Source organism: Macrobrachium nipponense, chromosome 31 (genome assembly GCF_015104395.2).
Source record: "Macrobrachium nipponense isolate FS-2020 chromosome 31, ASM1510439v2, whole genome shotgun sequence".
NCBI lineage: Eukaryota > Metazoa > Arthropoda > Malacostraca > Decapoda > Palaemonidae > Macrobrachium > Macrobrachium nipponense.
This window is the reverse complement of record NC_061093.1, coordinates 55,328,253-55,350,843: the sequence shown is the minus strand read 5'-3', so window position 1 is coordinate 55,350,843 and position 22,591 is coordinate 55,328,253. Positions and strand designations below refer to the sequence as shown.

Sequence of the window (22,591 nt, the reverse complement as noted above, 5' to 3'; positions counted from 1 at the left end):
AGTCTTTTTTTATACATGTGTACCAAGTACTCCTTAATATCAGCCATTTGAGAAGAATAGTATTGCTGGTATCCCTTTGACTAATACAGCAATTGAATTTCATCAGGTTGCCTTCATATGTCATTTATTAATCTAAATCATTTGGTACATGTCTGTCCAATTGTGTCGTCCTTTGTTGGGTTAAGGGTACACTGTATCGTACTGTATATAGTACTTAAACTTTTTATATTAATACAAGGTTATAACAGAAGTTTTGAGGTACCACTGCACTTAGAAATTAGTTAATTTTTGTATTAAGGCCACCTTTCCCTAGTGAATAATTATTTTAAAAATTGTTACATATAGTCTCCTGATTCATACAATGCTGTGCTGGATGCTTTTGGCAGAACATTTACATATACATTTGTAGATATAAATGTTGAGGGAAAACTTGTGTGTAGTTGCCATAGTTAGGCACATGATGATATAAGAGTACAGCATGAAATTTTTTGGCTTATCATTTTGAATGAGCATGTACAATTTATCAAAGTTAGAGTAGCTTTAGATTTACTTAGGCTTCTTATAAGAGTTGCTGCTAAATTCCTTTTTGAATTCTGGCTGTTAATTTCATTTTTTTCTTTCTTTTTTTTCTTTGTTTGGTATCTGATGATTGCTTAAATTTTGTCCTCACTTCATTGGCAAGAATAAAATATTGGGATGTTCTGAGGAATTTGCAAATGTAAAAGAAAATTGGAAAGATAATAAGAAAAAATTATTGTGTGCAGTATGGAAGGTTCATTGGAAAATCATACCTTTACGAATTGTGGCATTTTACTATAATTTTTGCAATTGTAGGGCCAGGAAAAGAATTCTCAAATGCTTGTGATTGATAGGTACTTTGTGTACTGTTATATGTGAGTATGGCTACATTTAAGATTTGGATTAAGATAGTTTGTTTTGGTTTTTGCAGTTAATTGGTGGTGATTTTTTTATAAGGAGAGATTTTGTGAACAAAGGATTAATAGGGTAGGTAACATTGAGTTAGAAATGAAATTTTTTAATATACATCCCTGAACTAAGATTTCATAAAACACCAAGTTCTGGTAATTTGGTTGTTTTAGAATGATTCAAGTCGACATCATGGAGAAGCAGACAAATACTTTTATCCATTAGCTTATTCTATCATGTACACACAGTCCAACTTCGGATTTGGTATGCCTGATTTTCGTGCAGTTTGTTTTTCGTCTACTTTTTCCGATGAAATTTTGACTTGGGTTTCGTACATTCCTCAAAATTCATACACCTGGAATCGCTCCTTCCAGTGCCCACATTGTGACCAAGCGCCCAAAGTAACTCGGCTCCATAATAAACAAACTGGCTCTGCATTCAGCTTCTATGTTTGTTTATTTAACCCTTAAACGCCGATTGGACGTATTAAACGTCGACAAAAATTGTCTGTTGGGTGCCGAATTGACATATGAAACGTTGACGCAAAAAAGTTTAAAAAAAAAATTCTTGGAAAAATAGTTATAGGCCTACTTGGCGAAAACTTTTGTATCACGCACCTTGAGGGATGCTGGGAGTTCATAGATCAAGCTGTTGTTTTGTTTACAATCGTTACCCAGGCACGCAAGCGTGAATTTCTTTCTTCTCGCACTAAAAAGCATCAGCGACACATCTCGGAAATTATTTTGTCACTGACATAATTTTTGCACCATTTTATATTAGCCGTTACATAGAGTTTTATATATGAAAATGTGTGCAATTTCATTTAGAATACATCCAAAAACAACCCATGGTTGTAGCTTTTATCAGTTTTTAAATATTTTCATATAAATAACGATGTGTCAAAATTTCAACCTTTGGTCAACTTCGACTCTACCAAAATGGTCGAAAAACGCAATTGTAAGCTGAAACTCTTATACTCTAGTAATACTCAATCATTTACCTTCATTTTACAACAAGTTGGAAGTCTCTAGCACAATATTTCGATTTATGGTGAATTTATGAAAAAAACTTTTTCCTTATGTCCGCGCAATAACTCTTCCGAAAAAATCAGAAATTTTTTCGTCCGATTGTCGTAATGTTTGCACTGATTTATATTACCTGTTACATAAAGTTTTATATATGAAAATGTGCACAATTTCATGTAGAATACAACGAAAAACAACCCATGGTTGTAGCTTTTATCAGCTTTGAAATATTTTCATATAAATAACTATAAGTGCCAAAATTTCATCCTTTGGTCAACTTTGACTCAACCAAAATGGTAAAAAAACGCAATTGTAAGCTAAAACTATTACATTCTAGTAATATTCAATCATTTACCTTTATTTTGCAACAAATTGGAAGTCTCTAGGACAATATTTCGATTTATTGTAAATTTATGAAAAAAACTTTTTCCTTACGTCCTTGCAGTAACTCTTCCAAAAAAATCAGAAATTTTTTCAACCGATTGTCAATAATGTTTGCACCTTTTTATATTAGCCGTTACATAAATTTCTATATATGAAAATGTGCGCAATTTCATGTAGAATACAACTAAAAACAACCCATGGTTGTAGCTTTTATCAGTTTTGAAATATTTTCATATAAATAACAATAAATAGAAAAAATTTGACCTTCGGTCAACTTTAACTCTACCGAAATGGTCGAAAAATGCAATTGTAAGCTACAACACTTACAGCCTAGTAATATTCAATCAATTACCTTCATTTTGCATTAAACGGGAAGTCTCTAGGACAATATTTTGATTTATGGGGAATTTTTGAAAACAACTTTTTTTATGTCAGCGCATTACGAATTCATGCATCATATTGTGATAATATTTTCTCTGTGTTGCTTTGATCGTTTTACAATTTGTTATATACAAAAATCATCGCAATTTAGTGTTCAATACAACGAAAAAATAAATAACTCTGCTTTAACCGTTTTGCTCACAGCGCGATTTGTATACAATTATATATGAAATTTTTTTTTTGCGCTGTCATATATTCCAATATTTATATATGATAATGATATTTTTTTTCATTTCTGATGGTTGCATACTAAACTTCAGGCAATGACAAAAAAGGAGCCAAAAATGAACTCTTAATCTTGAAAATTAAGCGTGCTGTGATTTTGAAAAAACTTTTTTTCCGCTTGGGCGCTCACTCGCAAACACCGGCGGCATACGGGAGACACTTTTGGAAACACCGGCTCGGCGATTAATGGTTAAACAACTCCCTTAATCTTTCTTTTTCTTACATTCATTACATATTACTTACTTGTTTGCAAAATACTAAATTCTGCCATTTGCCAACAGTAAGTTGACATATTGCAACATAAATAATCTCTCTCTCTCTCTCTCTCTCTCTCTCTCTCTCTCTCTCTCTCTCTCTCTCTCTCTCTCTCTCTCTCTCTCTCTCTCTCTCTGATTATCCATACAAAATGTGAATAAAATTGATTTTGTTATCAACCTCAATGGGTTCCCATCTCTCCTCCCTCCATCCCCCAGGTGATTGTGCGCCATTTCACCAAACAGTTCGTAAATTGAACACGTATGTTTCATCAAAGATAGACAACCTGCAAAACAACTGAATTATGGGCAATTTCATTTAGATTACTTTTTCATGTCTTTCCTTTTATTATTCAAGGAGGAGGAGACAAGATTGGACAGATATGCAGTGTTTAAAGATATCTTAGCTTGGTTTCACTTTGAACAGTATGATGGTTGCATCATAATATTCATTAGCTTGGTTCCATCTTTGAACAGTATGATGGTTGTCCAAACAAAACCAGTTGGGCCTTCTATTCATTGCATATTCTTTCTCCTTAATTAGGAATGGGCAAGGAAGTTGAAAACCTCATCTCGGAAAATAACGAATTGTTGGCTACAAAGTAAGTATTGTTCCTGTTTTTTTTTTATTAATTTTAGAATGAAAATTTGGTTTGAGAAGTTTTATCCTTTCCTAATTAGAAATAGTAGGTTTTCATTTCTAATTTCATGAGTTCCTTTTCTTGCTAGATCAACTAACTATCTTTGTTGTTTTTTGCAGAATCACTTATAGAATCTGATTGTACATTTTTTTCTGGTAAAAGGAAAGATTAGATAATGTATGCCTTCTTTTTGTAACAGGTTGGTGACAACATACAAATAGGTTAATCAGATAGGCAATTCTAGATCATGTAGATATACTGATTATAGGTTGACAGAATTCTATAATTGGGGTATGGAAAAGAATAATAATTTCTTAGTCTGTGACTGGAAAGAACATCTGCTTCATTACCCTTTGATTTTCCACTACGTATACTAGTTTTTTGCGTTAATGAAGCTCTTGTCTAGTACATAACCATGCAATAATTCAATCATTTTCCAGAAGTTACCATTACATGTTCTTAAAAGATACTATGAAGTAAACTGAAGGTTAGACATAACCTGATTGATCAAAGAATGCTGGAGTTAGTTTTGCAGCATTGCCTATTTATCTATTCTGTAAGGAATGAACTTAAAGTGCCTTGCATATTGGTAAATTTTCAAGATATTGAAGTGTATTTTACACCTCTTTCCCCTCGTAAGGTTTTTTGTGCATGAGCCATATTAATTAATACTGATAAGATTCTAGCCAAGATTTATGGTTCATCATTTTGTCATGAATTGAAATGTATTTACTGTCATCCATTAAACTAAAAATATGACATAGTTTGCTACAAAGTGCATTTTAAGGTGAAGATACTTTCCATGTTAGATTTGAAGTCAGAAGCCAGTTGTAGCTGTAAAGCTATGATTATATTGGTAAATGACTCAGGATGCCAAATTATTTCCCATCCAGATGTTATTATACTGCTCCTGGGTGATTAGACTTGGCAAAGTAGTGCAGTCATTTAGTCAGTGCATACGCAAACTGAATTCTTTTGAGTAGAGAAGTGTTTGGTGCCTTGTCTTAACTTTTCATCCTGTCTTCACTTTTTTTATGTTATTATGGTCCAGATTTGCTACCCTAATAACTGCAATTTTATCTTCAGTGTGTTTTTCTTTAGAATTCCTTTCACTTATAACTTTTATGCATGCTCTGGTGTCTCAAGTAAATTTTATATAATAAAAATATTTGTTATTCATTGACTCTTGTCAGCCGCAAGCAGTATTCAATTCTTTCAACAGAATAATGTAAGTCAAAATGTGAAAGTTGCTAAACATCAGTGGTCATTGTTTGTGGATGTGATGTAAATAGAAAATTTTTTCAGAGGTTATGGCAATCTTTTCTCTAAAGTTAAAATTACTTTTACCTCGAATTGTGACATATGAGAGTGTCAGACAGGGTCTGTTATCAAATTGTTTTGAAAACTGACATTTTGCATGACAATATGTACAAGAGAGCTTGTGAGAATTTGTTAATTTATTGCATCTTTTATCTCATGGTCCTACAGTATACTAAGCAATTCAGTATTTTTTATCAGTTGATCTTCAGTAGAACATGAAGCCTTTTGTTTTGTGGATTTTCTTTGAAAACAAGATTTTAGTACAGTACTTTGCTTTAACCTTGCTCAAGAGACCAATACTGATTGCTTGTGGTATATGTTTTTACTTCAAACAGGACTACTTGATAAACCACACTGATGTGGTTTGTTTTTAAATCATAATGGCAGAGGTTTTGATTGGTTTTACGGTATAGTGGTAATATACATACGATTATACACACTGTAAATATGTCAGTGGTGATTGTGACTTAATCTACCTACCAACCCTGTCTTTGCTGCTTGGAACACTAATGGAATGTTTTGTTTTGCAGGAATGCGCTAAACATTGTGAAAGATGACCTTATTGCCAAAGTAGATGAATTAACAAGGTAAAGTCCTCATTGTGATTCCTAAGTAACCTTTTAACAGTGTGAAACCTAATACCACATACTTTAATGATAGCTATGTCTGCACGTTAAGAAATTTTTGTTTGGATGCCGATTATAACAAGGTAGGTTAATGACAAGTGATCTATTCAGTGTTGTGACCCATTGTTAAGGTGCATGTTTGAAAGCTTTCTACATTTGTCATTTATATGGCCAAGTGCCATCTGTGACCAGGTTATAGAATGATTTTTGAAGTAAGTGCTAATGCTCTTTTGTTAGGTAGGTTCTTGTGTCTCATTTTGTGTTATTTATTTTATCATATTTATTATTATGAATTTTATTCGTTACTTTCATATTTCTTTTTCTGAACTGGGTTGCTTTCTTGGTGAAGCCCTTGGCTTAGTAGCATCCATCTTTTCCCAACTGGGATTGCAGCTTTGCCAATAATAATAGTAAAGCTGTAATTATAATGAAAATGTAATGTTATGCACACTTTTCTACTATGATGAGACAGTCCATTTTTTTACCCTTCTTTTACTGTGTGCTTGCTTTTCCCAATGCATGTAAAAGTAAATGGAGCTCTTGCATTCATAGTGTGAGGATGAGGTTTTGAGCTCATTAAAGGCCTAACGCCATAACCTAGTCTCAAGTCAGTATGCATATATTCTTAAAAGACTTTTTAACTTTGATCCTATCAGTTTTTTATTGTAAAATCTTATTGCCTGTGTGAATGGACAAATTGTCTGGTAAATGTGTCATATTTTAGCTTTGCTTTGGTTTTGTGTATCTTATATGGTTTTATTTATTTTTAAACTTTTTTTTATAAAACATTTATATTGGCTTTTTAAAGTTTTTCATGACTTTGTCTCACTATATTTTTATATATCAGCTTAACTGATGTTATTAGGCCAACCCAAATATGTAATGTTATACTGTATTCCGACCTTCCTCCTGTTGTTTGCCATGAGGTCTTGAAAAGAATAGTGTTGTTAATCTAGGATTGTAACAATGAATAATAAACATAAAAAAGAAGTTGTCAATTTACAGACACACACACTGTTTTCTATTTACTACCAAACTCGAGCCATTCAGAATATAAATGCCAACAGATTGGTTTTGCAAATATCGTATACACTATGTATCGTATTGAAAACATGAAGTGAAAAAATTACACAGTACTGCGGCTATATATGATGAAAATTTGCTGTCAATGCTTTTTTTATTAATATTTTACTTTTAATTGTATTTATATTTTGTTACAGCTTGTCATAGTGTTTTTAATGCTTGTAAAAATAAGGAACTGGATTTCATGTAGGGGTATTAGGAAGGTCAATCTGTACTATAAATCATTTGTAGATAGAAAATCTCTTAAAAATTACTTAAACAGGATAAAAAAAACTTTCTCATTGGCTGTATCAAGCTTTTGGTAAGAAAACAAAGTTTATTTGTATTCAGATTTTCCCCCTTATTGTGTATCACAAGTTAAGCTTTATTTTGATGCTAACTCATTTCACTTTGTATCATTTGAATTTAAGTTACTATTGTGCTTTAGGAAGCTTTTGTGAAAGTGAAGATGATTTTATGGTGATGTGTGATTAATCTTCATCTCTTCCCTTCCAGCGAGCAAGAAATTTTACGCGAAGAAATCAAATCTTTGAACGCAGTCAAGTCCAGATTCAAGCTTCGTATCACGGAACTGGAAGATGAAATCAAGAGGATAAAGGAAGAGGCAGAGAAGAACACAAAAGCCAACAAATCAGATGACGAGGTGATTGACTTTTATTGTTTATTGTTGTAACTGATGATCTGTTAAGAGAAGAATCTCCATTTTTACCAGAGTGCTTCATAATTGTTGTGGTCAGAGGTTGTAAATTTCAGTGCATTAAGCAGATCTTAAAAACTTTAAAAAAAATATCAGTTTCCATTACCCCGTGCATATTCAGTGTAGTAAGCAGATCTCGAGAAATTTCCAAAAGATATTAGTTACTATTAACCCTTGCAGATTCAGTGTAGTAAGAAGATATTGAGAAGTTTTCAAAAGATATTAGTTAAAATTAACCCTTTTCAATTCAATGTAGTAAGATCTTTAAAAAATTTTCAAATGATATTAATTTTACTATTTACCCTTGCCGATTCTAATATGTAATTCTCTACCATTGAGATTCCTATAATAAAAAGTTCTATCTTGTATAGGAAGATATATTCACTATCAGTACAGTATTTTTTGCATATAGTTTCCTTTGTATGATGTGCACAGCTTGTTTGAGGAAAGTCCAGCAGAAAAAAAATCTCTTATCAGGTTAATACTATTAAAATAGCTGCTCAATTAATTTTTGTTAAGTATTAGGTGCTGCACACACCTCAGTCATGATTGGTGAATGGCTGAAACCTTGATGTTAAATTGCAGCCATTAAAATAATTTTTGCAGGTGATGTTGGATGTCATAATACATAGTATATTCAAAGTTTAAAAGATACAACTTGGTTCCTTGTGTATTGACGTTATTTATTTTATTTTATGGTATTTAGAGATTTTCTTCAGTTTTAAGAGTTGAGTAACTAATTATTGTGTTGATATCAATAGCAGAGTAGTGATTACTGAGGCAATACAATACAATAAACCACAAACTTTTGTGGACAGGTTTACGATTCTTGTCCGTAATTCTAAAAATCGCAAAACTCTGAAAACCGAACTAGTTTTGGAGGAAAGTATCCATCTGCAAAAAAATAGTACAACTAAATTCGTAATAGTAATGATGATTTGAATAAAACTTGTTAATATGATATAAAATTACAGTTGTATAGTCGTACAATTTTATAGGATGGAGATGAGATCATTTACATAGTTTCCTAATGAAAGAGACCTCTCCCTTTATAGTCTACATGTGCAGGTCAATTGGTTATCCAGTTCATATGGAATCTCTCTCTCTCTCTCTCTCTCTCTCTCTCAATCTCGTCTCTCTCTCGTCATCTATCTCTCTCTCTGCTCTCTCTCTCTCTCTCTCTCTCTCTCTCTCTTAGTTGGTTCAAGTTTACTCTGATAATTTGATTAATGTTTTTGCCTTTGTTGTAGTAAATTGTAGGTATTTTCACCCAGTTATATATCTTGGTTATATCAGATGATGCGTGGCTCTTAATTTACAGTATTTTTGGGCACATAAGGCATACCCCAATCTTGTCAAGCAATACCCCAGGGAAAAAAATATAACCAATTCGTGTGGTGTCAAAAAAGTTTCATGTACAGGAATCATGGCAGGCTAAGTTACAGGACTTACGTTAACACCACCAAAGATCGCCAATGACCACCATTACCAGTGTTGGCTGTCATTAGTAACACTAACTGCCTCTGTCAACTAACAACACTAAAAGTATCATTCGTCACCATTAATACTGTCAGTCTTCACTGCTGACAATCCAAACTACCACCCATAATACGTACAAAGCTTTCATTGCATCTCAAGAAGCAAGTGTCATCACCGTGATCTCTTGTTAACAAACTTGGCAGAGCAAGTTCTTATGTCATCAGAACTTATGGTAATGAAAAAAATAATGCTGAGCATCTATTACAGTTTATTTAGTTGCCATAGAATGTTTGTTTAAATACCAGTATTTTTTATTATTAATTTTCCTCAAACTTGCAAGAATTATGATACATCTTTTATTATAATGAACAGCCAGCAAGCGCCTTCATTACAGAACAGTAAATCATATGTATAGAACAACCAAATACCAGTATATTGTTTTACAGTCGCTACCCGTCTTACGAACGAGTTACATTCCAGGTGGCCGTTCATATATTGAATTGATCGTAGCGCATAATTTTTGCTTTTTACATTACCAAGTTAACTTGTTAGGTATAGATTATACTGTTTTCAGTGTCATTTTAAGTTATGCACCATTAAAAGAATTAGTTTTGGTGTTAGAAAAGTAAAAAGAAGAAAATTAAATTGTTATACATGTAACATTCAAAATTTAGTTTTGTTCATGAAACTTACCTGTCAGATATATATATAGCTGTATTTTCTGAAGTCCGACAGAATTTTAAAAACTTCCGACACACGCAGTGGTCGGCCAGGTGGTTAGTACCCATTCCCGCCGCTGGGAGGCGGGTATCAGGAACCATTCCCATTTTCTATTCATAATTTTTCTGTCGCTGGTGCTGAAAACACCTGTTTTCAGTACCTCCGTCTTAGGATTTTGGAAACTTCATTGCCCTAAGTATCCTAATTGTCTTTTGATTTATTTACTTGGATTTGTGGCTAGGCATACGCTATCTTAAATTGATTTGAATTTGATTCATTTTTGCATAAAATATCTGAATCTAGTTAGGCTAGTTTCAGACGGGGTTGTCTGCAAAGATAGGGTGTGGCTACCGAAAGCTTCGGTAGATCCGCACTTGGTATGTACGAGGGGTATGGGTCTTGCTTCTTTGTTGAGATTTGTCATGTAAGGAGTGTGAGACTTTGTCTATTCCGTAAGGAAGACGTATGATTCGTATGTACGCAATTAATCAGTAAACATGTCTAATTCCGTAAGGAAGACGTATGATTCGTATGTACGCAATTAATCAGTAACAAAAGTCAGGGTAGTGAACCTGCTAACCTTCCTGTAGACTTTATTTTGCCTAACCCTGTAGTATGGCCTACGGGCTATGAATATGTCTACGAGAGGTGCTCGCTCTCCTTCATTGCTGGGAAGTGCTACTTCTGTAATTGTTACTCCTAACCCTGCAGTGTTGCCTTCGGGCCCTAAGCAGTGTCTGTAGAGGAATTGCCCTTTCTCTGATACTCTTTCGATTCGTATCTTAGAATCGAAAGTGCTTGCTTTAGAGAGTAAAAGTGAAGTGCAGAAGTGCAGTGATACCCCTTGTGTAGTGGAGGGTGCGTCAGATCGGCCTCGTTTCGCCTCTAGGCCGGGACCTCTGCTTGACTCCCAGGACCCGGGGAGGGAGCATGTCGAAAGCCTAAGGAGGGTTACAAGGAACCCCCACCGATCTGGCGTGCCTTCGGCAGTTTCTGATGAAAATCCCCAGACTGCCAAAGTGCGTGCGCGTGCACGAATCCTGAAAGATTGCTTCTCGTCCTCCGAAGCGTCCTCCCCATGCAGGGGTTGGAGCTTTCGGAAGGACTCGCGCCCTCTAAATAGAAGCTTTATAGAAGAGGACGCTTCACGTCCTCTCCCTCTCTCTCGTTATGCGTTTCAGTGAGAAGTAAGAAGGCGAACGTCGCCTGAATTCGTGTCCGTCTTTCCACCGAGAAATACGTAAGAGAAGTCATAGTAGCAGGAAGCTTTTGAGAGCGGACGCCCGGGACGCTCGGATGGACTCCAGGCGCGCGGGTGCACGCCAAGTGCGCGCCAGTGGACGCCAAGGGCGCCAGCCCTGGACGCCAAGTGCGCGCCAGTGGACGCCGAGCGCGCTCCAGTGGACGAGAGCGCGCTCCAGTGGACGCGAGCGCCGCCTTCCAGTGGACGCCGAGCGCGCTCCAGTGGACGCCGAGCGTGCACCAGCGCACGCCAGGTGTCGCCTGGCTGAACGTTTCTGTTGAACTCTTCAAGCTCTTGTTTCAGATATGGGCCTAAAGAATGTTTATCTCTACCTCCGGTGATACCTTCTACCTCACCTGCAAAGAATGTGAAGTAGGCAGTGCTTCGGAGGAAGTTTAAAGTGAACAGACAACTTCTTCTTCGAAACCCAGCAAGACATCGGGTTTCGTGAATTCAGAGGTCTCTGTCAATTAATATTGCTTTTCGCATAGGTGGATGGAGTTAAGGAAAGCTCAAGGGAAGATCTCGTTTGCTCTACCGCAACCTTTGCCATTCTGCCAATAAATTTAAGTTGCCACTACCGCAGTCAAGACTTTGCGATGAAGGCAGTTACGGGTTATGTAAGGCTCGATGTCCTGCACGTCAGGACTCTCGGCAACGTTCAGTGGGGATTCTTGCAAAGGCACTCATCAAAAGGACGCTCTTCAGGAAAGCGCAAGACAGGACTTCCTTTGCCATACTGCCAATAAATTTTAAGCTTTAGCAGGCATTAGTTGTGATACGGGAGAGGAAGCTGGTTGGAGAGTTTCTTCCTCTTCCCAGGATAATTTTGCAAGCTTTTTAGCCCATCTGAAAGGGTTTTTCAGATGATAGATTTTGTTAGTTTCTAGTCGGGACTACGCTGCCGAATTGAACATCGTCGTTCTACCTGCCGTAAGCCCAGTCTTCCTTTACAGGATTCTTGCCCCTTCCTCGTTTGAGACGGGAATCGAAAAAAATTAAATGCTTGACTCCCTGGATTACGTTTTGTCAATTCAGTGACTTTCCCCCATTGACAATATACTTTCGTTTTGTCAAGTAAGTGGGTATCCCCTCATTGACAAAATATCTCTTTGTCCCGTAAATGGGTTAGTTCTCATTGACAAACATCTCATTAACTTGATATTGCGTAAGCGAATAAGCTCTTATTGACAAGATTCGGAAGAGCTCTCATTCGTCATTCGCAGACTCGTACAAGAAATAGACTTGTAGACTACGTCAATGAACGCTTATGTCCAGTAACATAAGAAGCTTGAGCTGACTGCTTCGATTCTCTTAAGTTTTGTTCATGAAACTTGCCTGTCAGATATGTATGTAGCTGTATTTCCGAATTCAGCTATATATATGTCTGCCAGGTAAGTATGAACAAACTTTATTGTGATATAATTTCATATTTTGCCTTGCGTTATTTTACTTCTGGTTGGTTCAAGTCATATACGCTTGCTGTAGTTACCTCTTCGGATGGCAACCGAGAGGTCTATTGTCTATTTTCAAGGACATTTTAATCGTTACTCCCTGCAGCCTTCCAGGAGTTTCCGATTTATCTTTTACCGTTGTATGGTAGTGTTCTGACGACACAAACGCATCTATATATTTAGCGTTTTCTGTTTCGCTTAAATATACCAGCTTGAGAGTCTTTCTGCTCCAAAAATAACGGACCTATTTCTTCGTAGAATAGGGTAGCTGGCAACCCAGACATAAAGTTAAGAGACGACGTTCGTAAGCTGCTGGCTGCTGCTGTCACGCTGTGTCTGTCCTCCAGTCCAACCGAGGGGGGGCCAGTAACAGATCGGGCGCTGTCATGCGCGGTAGGTTACGTCTCTCTCTCCTGCGGATTGACTGACTAAACCGTATCTCTGTGCTGGCGGTTACGTCTCTCCTGCGGGATTGACTGACTAACTGTATCTCTGCCCTACAATCACGGACTTTAGCCTAAGATTGAGGGGATTTCTTACGTGAATGAATAAACGTTTGCATTCGTTTTGCCTTACTATGTTCAACAGAGTTATCTCTTAATCCTTTCGGTGCTCGTTACCGCACGGTATAGAACTACGAGTCTACCGCAACATTGCACTTTTATATGCTCTCCTGCTTAGGCAAAGCGCAGCCTTATTAGGGAAGTAAGCATACTCGGGGAAGGGAATGGATGAGCTTGCTGGGGACCATTTCCTTCCTGAAGAAGTTTGTTTCCCCGAATAGACTGCAATTCAGACCACAGTTTTTTCCTACCGGGAAACAAATATTATTCAAGATCTAGGAATGATTCTGAACATCTCTCAGTGCGTTTATCACCTGAGGTGATAGAAAGAAGGTGCCGGACATCTGGATAGGGTTTTCAGATGTCTTGGATCTTAATCTGAAAGAAGTAAAAGCGATTCGGTAGTCCCTCCAGTCCTCGTAACGAGTTTTGGGAACCAGTGGTCCAGATCAACTCTGATATTCCACAGCTCTCTCATATCTTAAGAAGTATCTTCTCGGTCCCTGTTCGAGTTTACGAGAAAGCCTATTATAACAACAGGCGTAGAATGTAACGATCCTCTAGAGGTTCGTTACAGGATTGCAAAAGTCCCGTACGAATCGTCTAGATCGACGGCAGCAACTATTGACTTCCGAGTGGAATCTTTCTTTAGAAGTAAGTGAGAGTTGTGGAGACTTTAGGGACACCCTTTCATTCTTCTCTTCGATATGTTGAGGACGAAGAGGCTTCTTCTTTTCTGCTCCCTTATTCTCGATCCGGGGATCGGTACCATTAAACGCCATCCTATGATATTGAACGGGGATGGATATTTAGTCTCTTTTTCCCCTTTTTTCAATCGCTTAGGAAATGGGATAATAAGAGGATTATGACGTCACAGGGAGCGACAATGACGCTGATCGCCCCATGTTGCCTTCAGGATCCTGGATTCACAGAGGTCACATACTTCCTAGTTCACTTTCCAAGGACCTTTTCCGAGAGAGTCGGTCTACTCTAACTCGCAAAGGTACCTATAACTACCTATATACATCTCCGCTCTGGAGTCTGACTACGTTCAGGCTATCGAGATGTTGACAGGAATAAGATTACCGTCTTCCATTTCCGTCTGAAGAATGGGATAAGCTGGCAGTCACAACTATTAAAGAATACGCAAATATGTTGTTGACGGCCTTTGGGCTCAGAGATTTGCGTCTGTCAAACAACAAAGCCCTTCACGATCTTTGAGTTCTGTGGAATCTCGAACCTCGCTCATCATCTACTTTTTGTCTCACCTGTTTTCTCGGAGTCAGACACTCGTGCGAGATCAGGCGACATATAGTAGCCCTGAGTTTCTTGTTGACGAAGTCGGTTGCGTTTATACACCCCCGATGATCGTGTAACATGAGACCAGGTTGGACTGTCAGGCATTCTTCCTTCGGGACTGAATCGCCTTTTTGCTCCTCGCTCCTTTCTCCTGGCACCAAGCTCGAGTCAGGAGTTGATTCGCTGACGACGTTGGGTTGCGTTGATACACCCCCAAGGTTTGCTTAGATTGAATCGCCCAGGCAGTCCAGACACTCATCCTTCAGCGAAGAATAGTGCCTTATGGTCTTCAGGGTACAGCCTTGCTGTCCTTGATTCGTCTGACTGGTCAACTGGTCGGTCACCTGACTTTAGTACAGACGGACTGTACTGTGCATGTCCAGATCGAAGCTTTCAATATGGAACTTAGACGTAGTCTGAAGTTCTTGATGTCAAAGCATTCGAACCTCTCCTACCTGTTAACTTCTTGCATGTGATCAGGAAGGCCTTCTTCTAACCACCCTAGATACGACAAAGAGGGTTAGTGAGATTTTAAGCCATCGTCACAAGTTTTGGCTTTAGAGAACACAAGGCGGTGTGCTCTCTAACCCTTCCGTTGTGGCCTAAGAATGGTAACGCCGTTTTTGTCCTTGGGTCCAGGAGCTTGGAAAGCAAGGATGGCACAAGTTAGTGGGCAGGAGCCAGAGAGAGTCCTGTGCCCTGTCGGGTCTCTCAAGTTTTATCTACATAAAACTCAAGAAAGTCGAAGTCATTCGGGCAATCTGCAGTGTTCCGAAAAAGACCAGACTTGCCCATATCGAAGAACAGCCTGGCTTTAGTGTTAAGGAGTTCTTTCAAAAATGCTCCTTCATTGTGTTTGCACAAAGATTTGAAATCTTTTTATCTGAATGCTCACGAGGTGAGGGCGCGGCCTCGGAAGCATTTCAACAGAGCATGGCACTCAGCAACATCCTGAGTACCATGTTTTAGCGAAGCAACTCTGTGTTCACTTCACACTCCCTGCGAGATGTGAAGATGGCATAGAGATCTGCTGCTCGCTAGGGCCATACGTGTCTGCAGACACAATCTTGGGGGCAAGAAGTACCACTCATCCTATCCTGTAGAAAATGGTTAGGAAGAGCTCTTAATTTAGTTGTTGAGTCGCCGACAACGGCGACTTCTTAACTCTTAAGCCTTAGTTAACACACCTTAACTTTGGCTAGGTTGGTCAGGTGGTGATATATATATTTATATATATATATATTTATTTTACCTCTTAGCCCTCATGGTATGGTCAATATGGTCTAGTCACGTCGTGGTCTCGCCCCTGTTGACAGATCATCTGGAGTGCACCAGCTATATAGGTCTCTACCTCGCTGGCAACTCTAGTAGCACAAGCAGACTTACGTGGCAGTAACCACGAAGCCAGCTATGCTAACAGGTGGAACCAAGATGTAAATCATCTGCATGCATTTGTTTCCCAAAATCCTTCTATTCTGTCCCTTCCCACCTCCAAAGGTGGGATTCAGCTATATATATATCTGACAGGTAAGTTTCATGAACAAAATGATATTGTTATGATACAATAAAGTTTGTTCATACTTACCTGGCAGATATATATATAGCTGTATTTTCTGAAGTCCGACAGAATTTTAAAAACTTCCGACACACGCAGTGGTCGGCCAGGTGGTTAGTACCCATTCCCGCCGCTGGGAGGCGGGTATCAGGAACCATTCCCATTTTCTATTCATAATTTTTATTTCCACTGTCCCCTGAGGGGAGGTGGGTGGGTACTTGATTATATATATCTGCCAGGTAAGTATGAACAAACTTTATTGTATCATAACAATATCATATTTTTTCCATGCATGCAAGTTATGAGCTAGGAGAGAATTTTGCAGGAGCAACATCTGATATTGGAAGTTCACAAAGTGACCAATGCACACTGCCATCTATTGACAAAAATACATACTTAAGCAATTTCTGTGGGAAGAGGAAATATAGAAAATAGGAATTCATCAAAGAACCAGTTAAATTTGGAAAATAGAAATAAGTAGGAATATTGTACGAGCATGAACAAGTATTCTTGTGAATGTAAGAAGAATACATGGTAGTTAATCATGAAATACTCAGGATAATCAGGGAAGGGGTTAAAGTAACAGGTATTTCTTCCGCGGTTTCTTTTCTTTTCAAAAATTCTAACTGGCAGAATAGGCAGAGCAAAATTAAACTTACGGGTGGCAAAGGGGAGCGCTCTGAACACAGTTTTTATGAAAATTTACAAGACATGCTGAAATTTTGAAAGAAATTATTTTTCGCAGTATACACCATGTTGAAAGCGAGGGTATCGAAACAACTTTTTATTCTTTTTCGAAAAAGTTGACATTGTCATGACGCAAATGAAACTCACTGCTGCTGTGATCAATGCTAATTATTGTAAAGAAATAGTGGAGACTTTTTTTAAGGTGTTTGGAGTTAATTTATAATACCGATAGACATACAACACTTGCCATTAGTGCAAGCGTACCATAGGCTGACTTAAAGCATAGAAGGCAGAGGGTGATTTTATGGGATATTTTTTTTTAAGTACAAATTATATGCCCAAACATACTTTAATTTTGCTGCATAGCTAATTTATTGATTACATCTTAGTATTTTATTGCTGTGTTTGGAGTGATTTTTATTGATTTTCATCAAATGTCTACTTAAAATTTCTTGCAATCTGTAGCCTTTAATGAAGAAGGCTGCTTTTCAACTCCTGTAGTTGCAAGTGAGCATACAGTGGTTGGTTGGTTAAGCATTGTCATTTAGTGTTAGTTTCGTCAGGAGGACGTACCAATGGCACAACGAAAAAGATTCACCCGTGTTGAAATGGCAAGAGTATTGATGGAGAGGAATCAGTATAAGGAACGTTTTATGGAGCTACAAGAAGCTGTTCGCTGGACAGAGATGATCCGTGCTTCAAGAAATGATGATAGTGAAGAGAAGAAAGGAAGGCAAACTATATGGAAATTGTGAGTAACAGTTGTTGTGACTACTCTTTTTACCTTTGACAGTTATTATTGAGTACATCAGAATAGTCTCTCAATGATTATGCTAATGTTACCTTACTTCTTCAGCTTCAGCAACCTCTTTAGCACCAGTGAAAAGCCACAAAGAAAGCCTTTGCCATATGGTGGTGGGGTCAGATACAATGCTCCAGGGCACCAGGTCACTCCAGCCTTAGACACTATGCGCCGTAAGAATCTTTCAGATCACAGACGAAAAGGCCTAGAATTCTTTGATGCAGAATTGTAAGTACTACGTATATTTTTATACTAATTGTTTTTAGTGCTCTACCAGTATGGTCCCCAAATTTTTATGATAAAAATAAATCAGAACTGACATGGTCACCTAATGTTTTGAGACATGATGTATATATGTATTTATAATGTTTGCATATATGTAAAGGGTTGCAGTACTCTGGTTGATATTCATGTAAAGTAGATTATTTTTAAATACACTAAGTGAATAGTTGCAAAAGTTAGTCATTGTTTTTCTTGTAAAATACATGTACTCTACCCTTTTGTTATGATTGTTCTCCCCCTGCAGATGTGCCATAACTTATCTGTCAAGTGATAATTATTGGTGAATTTTTTTATGTTAAAACTAATGCTATTTTTCAAAGTAAATTTTATCTCCTAAGCTATTAATTGTTGTGTATTTGCATACTTTTTACATTTTTAGACACAACACATTTACATTAATCCAAAAATAGGGCAGGGGTCTTGGGCAGCACCCACTCACTTTCAACAATCCTAATACTGTAATTAGTACATGGAAACTGGATTTTGTGGTTTAACAAGGTTTAAAAATACAGAATAGTGAAAAGCTGTAGCATGCCATAATGTTCCATCAATGTTAATCCATGCATGCAAAATGTAGCCCTGCAAGTAGTTGCTGTAATCTGGGACATAGCAACTAGAAATTATCATTAATTTTTTTTATGTTTTTAGTTTGTGGGTTTTTTTTACTTCCTTTTCATCTTCAATATTTTATTTATGTATGTATATCTGTTGGTGTTCATTTGGCTTTTACATATAGCACATGTTATGTCTTATAGATAATTGGATATTTTCTGTAACTCAGAGAGGTAAATCATGCGTATTGAATATAAAGCACAGGATCAGTTCAAATTCATAAGCTTATCACATTTAGTATGTATAAGTTATCACCTTCAGTTCCCCATTGCTCATGTTTGCAAGGACATAATGAACTTACATAATTCCCTTTGCAGAACACGATTTAGTTCCTCAAGTTCCAATTACTTGACAAACAAACGATGATGTCTCTTCTGTGGTGCTTTACTAGAAATGGCTAACCTATCCTGTCGTTCACTGATTTGTATTATTGACAGTAGTCCCAGTTTATGTTTGTGGTTTGACTTACTATGATGAGTCTTTTCATATATGTTTTGTACTTCTTTCTTGTTTGCACTTTTTTTTTATTTTTCTATTTTGTGGGAGAAGATGCACTGTTAATTTTTATAACAGAAAACCACCAAGAAACCATTGTCAGGAAATATTTTTAACTGTTTTATAATGAAATTGAGTTGTTGATTTGAAAATTTTGGAAGTAATTATTTGCTTTTCATTGAAGAAAAAATTTAGCAACGTTATAACGAAGTTTAATCTTGTTTAACAAAACTGTAAATGGTACATGGATGGAATTTGTTGTTTAATGATACTCCCTGAAAACATAGTTGCAGTACAGTTATATATGGAAGAAATAGGTTTATAAATCAGTAAATGGCTGTGAAGATCAGATGTTTTTGTTAATGGAGGTTTTACAGGAAATACTCATTAAACATTGAAATGGGTAATACCTTTGGGAACAGTTTAGCACGTTTTTTAAATAGTCATTTTGTTTTATTGTAGAAACCTTCTATCGTTGACTAAGTATGTCATTACACTGTAAATAAAGTGCTCTATTATAACTGGTCTCAGTGACTTGATTTGTACATCAACCTCAACTTTACTTCTGTGAACATTTAAGGGTGCAGTTTCCCTATATCACCAAACTTTGCTAACGTAGTTCTTGGGAGGCACCTGTTTATGTTAGCATGGATCGGGAAAAATTTCTTGCCATCGAAAGAAATTTCTGTGAATCATGATGGGTTCATCAATATATCTTGTACCTTAATGATCTACTCAATGATTTTATGTAAGTGCTGTGTGACTGTAAGCAGTTTGCCAAAGATTAGCTTTCATGTGGAGTGAGATTGCCAGAAGCATGACAGAAATGCAAAAAGTCATTAAATCATACATTTTACAGTTATTTAAACTTTTCCTGTGTACTAATAAAAAAAATCTTTGCAATGGGGTTTTTACGTTAGACGGGAATGAGTAGAGGACTGGACTTAGCAATGATATGAAAAGTAAATAACAAGATTCAAATTAACTAAGAACAGAATGTAAAATACTTAATCATCAGATACTCGTTCTTTTCAGCTCATCTTACTAATTCTACTTAAATTTTCATAGTACTATCCTTTATATTATTGATTTCGGGTATTAGTTAAAACTTTTCATTCTGGAAACAGAAGCATATGGTTTCTTTGTTGTTGTTGTTGTTTTTTGTTTTTGAGTTTTTCATGTTTCTTTTGTTCTAGAAGTTATTTTTACATGTTATTTTTCTTCCTTTCTTTGTCCTTTGCTCTAACCTGCTGTGCACTGCTTATACCATTTTACCACATTGCTTGGCATAACGCCCCCAATCCTGCATGAAACGCAACACCTGACACACACTGCACAGGGATGACAGTCCAGAGGATGTGAGTCGGGAACCATCACCCCTTAGCTTCCTCTTCCCCTCCTCCAGTTCCTCGGAAAAGCTTCAACAGAGGCGAGCAACAGAAAGGAGAGAGCAGTACAAACAAGTACGTGCTCACGTTAAAAAAGAAGATGGCAGGATGCATGCGTACGGGTGGAGTTTGCCTGTAAAGACAGGTCAGAAAGCCATAGAAGGTCCCCAAGCACAACCAAAGAGCACTGCTTCTACTCATGTGCCTGTTCCAGTACCTGTGTATTGCCGCCCACTTATGGAGAAAGAACCTGGAATGAAGGTAAGGGTTTTAAATATATGTATATATATCATTAAAGTTTTTTCTATATGGAGATGGATAGACACCAAGCCAAATTGATTAAATGCAGGTTTTAACCATTCCAATAAGACTACTTTATGTAAGATCCTCATTAAAGGAAAATTGATATGAAATCATTCAAGATAATATTCATGTAACTGGATTGATTGTTTTGTGTTTTAACAGATTTGGTGTGCAGCAGGTGTTAATCTTACTGGAGGAAGAACTAAAGATGGTGGTAGTATTGTAGGTGCAAGTGTCTTTTATTCTGGTGATACTGAAATTACGCAGCTCAAACCCGGAGATGATGTAGAACAATTAGATTTAGAGCTTCAGGTATGTCAGCCATTCACATAACTGTTTTAGATGTTAAGAAAGTAATTGTTGTGTTCAGAGCATGTGGAGAGTAAGTGAATTTAAATCTTATGAATATCAGAAATATTAAATATTCAACAAGAATATTTCATAAGAATTCTTTGTATTGATATTTCATCTTATCTCCTCTTTTATTGTCAATAACTGTAATACCCATAACAGTGTGCTGTTTCTTTTATATATATATATGTGTGTGTGTGTATTATCTATCTATCTTTACATACATACAAAAAGTATTCAATTTTTCTTACAGGAAAATGAAAGAGATAGAAAAGATGGAGAACTTCTAGAACAAACACTCTCTTCATTAGTATGGATATGCACATCTACACATTCTATCAGTAAAGTAACAGTTATAGACGCCAATAATCCTGCAGATATTCTAGAATCTTTTCATGTTTGTTCCTCTCACCTTTTATGTATAGCTAGTGTTCCAGGTAAGGGTATACTTTATTTCATTACAACTAATATAACTTATTCTGCTTTCTTCAGTGGTACAGTAGTGTTAATATGTAAATAAATAAAAGTATCGACACTTTATAAAGAAGAATTCAATTATATAAGTTGTTGATGAAAATTTCTTACTCAGTTTTTTAAAACTGGTCGTCTTTGAAATTAATATGATGTAAATAGTTGACATAAAGTTAGTTACTTGATTCAATAATAAATGTGTATTACTCAAAGGTAAATAGGATTTCAGATAGTTCTCAAGTGGCAAAGTACCAATTTTATATACTATGTATTAAAAAGTAATGTATGTTTTATTTTTGTCCTATGTGTATAATTTTTATTTTTCCCAAGGTGCCAAGGAAACAGATTACTCATTAGATGAAGTAGCCGACGATCCTCCACAAAATAATAGTGATACTCCTGAAGACCTCAGTGCCAACGAAACTAAAGAGAAAGAGGAGAATGCAGCTTCTGTTGGTACCCTCTCTTTCATAAGTTGTGCAGCAGGGAGTGACACAGGAGCAGCGGAGTCTCCACCGGAAAAGGAGCCAGAAGGTATGTTTCCCGTGTTCCTTGATATTGGACGAAGCCTGTTTTGTATTGGAGTGAATCTATGCTTTTGCTTTTGAATGTACGTATTGATGAAGACATCTCTAACCATGCTTTTGGACCATTATTCTACGTCTTTCAGTTGTAGTAGTAGTTGTAGGTATTGTTTCATTGGCCTTTTCTCCAATAGTTGTGCTTAGGCATAAATTTTGTGCTCAGCGTAACTTTTATTAAAAAAAATTAGGGGATATGGTTAGACTTATCAGAAGTAAGGAATTTGAAATGAAGGAAAGAATGATTAGGTAGTCTACTAATGTTTATGTATTTCATGATTCTGTATTCATGCCCTAAAAATATCATGGCACTTGTACTATTGATACATACTGCTATCAAAGTAGTCATTTGTTTTGCTATGAAAATTTGAAAGCCTGAAAGTCTGACAGAGTACTTTTCATAACAGGGATTTAAGGTATCATAGGGTAAGTGTATACATACTAAACCAAGGTATTTAATAAACTTTAAAGTTAATCATAAATAAGGTAATTTTTTAAAAGAATTTGAATGGTTTAACATGCTTGTAGTTATTGGTTTGTTAGGTGGCTGTAGAGGCGATTCTTTTGCTTTCTTGGTAATATTGTAGTTACGAAACAAATACCTGCTTATCAGTACTTTAATCTCACAACTTTGGAAAATTATTTTTGTACAAACCCATTACATATAGTTTATATTTTTTATT

At 36.6% G+C, this 22,591-nt stretch overlaps 1 protein-coding gene across 37 annotated transcripts in view; it reads left to right on the top strand.

Moving 5' to 3' along the window:
• LOC135206982 (C-Jun-amino-terminal kinase-interacting protein 4-like) overlaps nucleotides 1-22,591 on the top strand; it is a 168,526-nt gene that overhangs the window by 70,171 nt on the left and 75,764 nt on the right. For 27 of the 37 annotated variants that reach the window (XM_064238557.1, XM_064238562.1, XM_064238546.1 and 24 more), the window contains 9 exons: nucleotides 3,801-3,858; nucleotides 5,748-5,804; nucleotides 7,422-7,569; nucleotides 17,187-17,374; nucleotides 17,480-17,653; nucleotides 20,154-20,463; nucleotides 20,668-20,817; nucleotides 21,110-21,293; nucleotides 21,658-21,861. In XM_064238557.1, the coding sequence (XP_064094627.1) occupies nucleotides 3,801-3,858; nucleotides 5,748-5,804; nucleotides 7,422-7,569; nucleotides 17,187-17,374; nucleotides 17,480-17,653; nucleotides 20,154-20,463; nucleotides 20,668-20,817; nucleotides 21,110-21,293; nucleotides 21,658-21,861 (1,473 nt within the window). The remainder of the gene's footprint in view (nucleotides 1-3,800; nucleotides 3,859-5,747; nucleotides 5,805-7,421; nucleotides 7,570-17,186; nucleotides 17,375-17,479; nucleotides 17,654-20,153; nucleotides 20,464-20,667; nucleotides 20,818-21,109; nucleotides 21,294-21,657; nucleotides 21,862-22,591) is intronic. The other 10 variants (XM_064238579.1, XM_064238575.1, XM_064238576.1 and 7 more) reach the window with 4 other exon arrangements.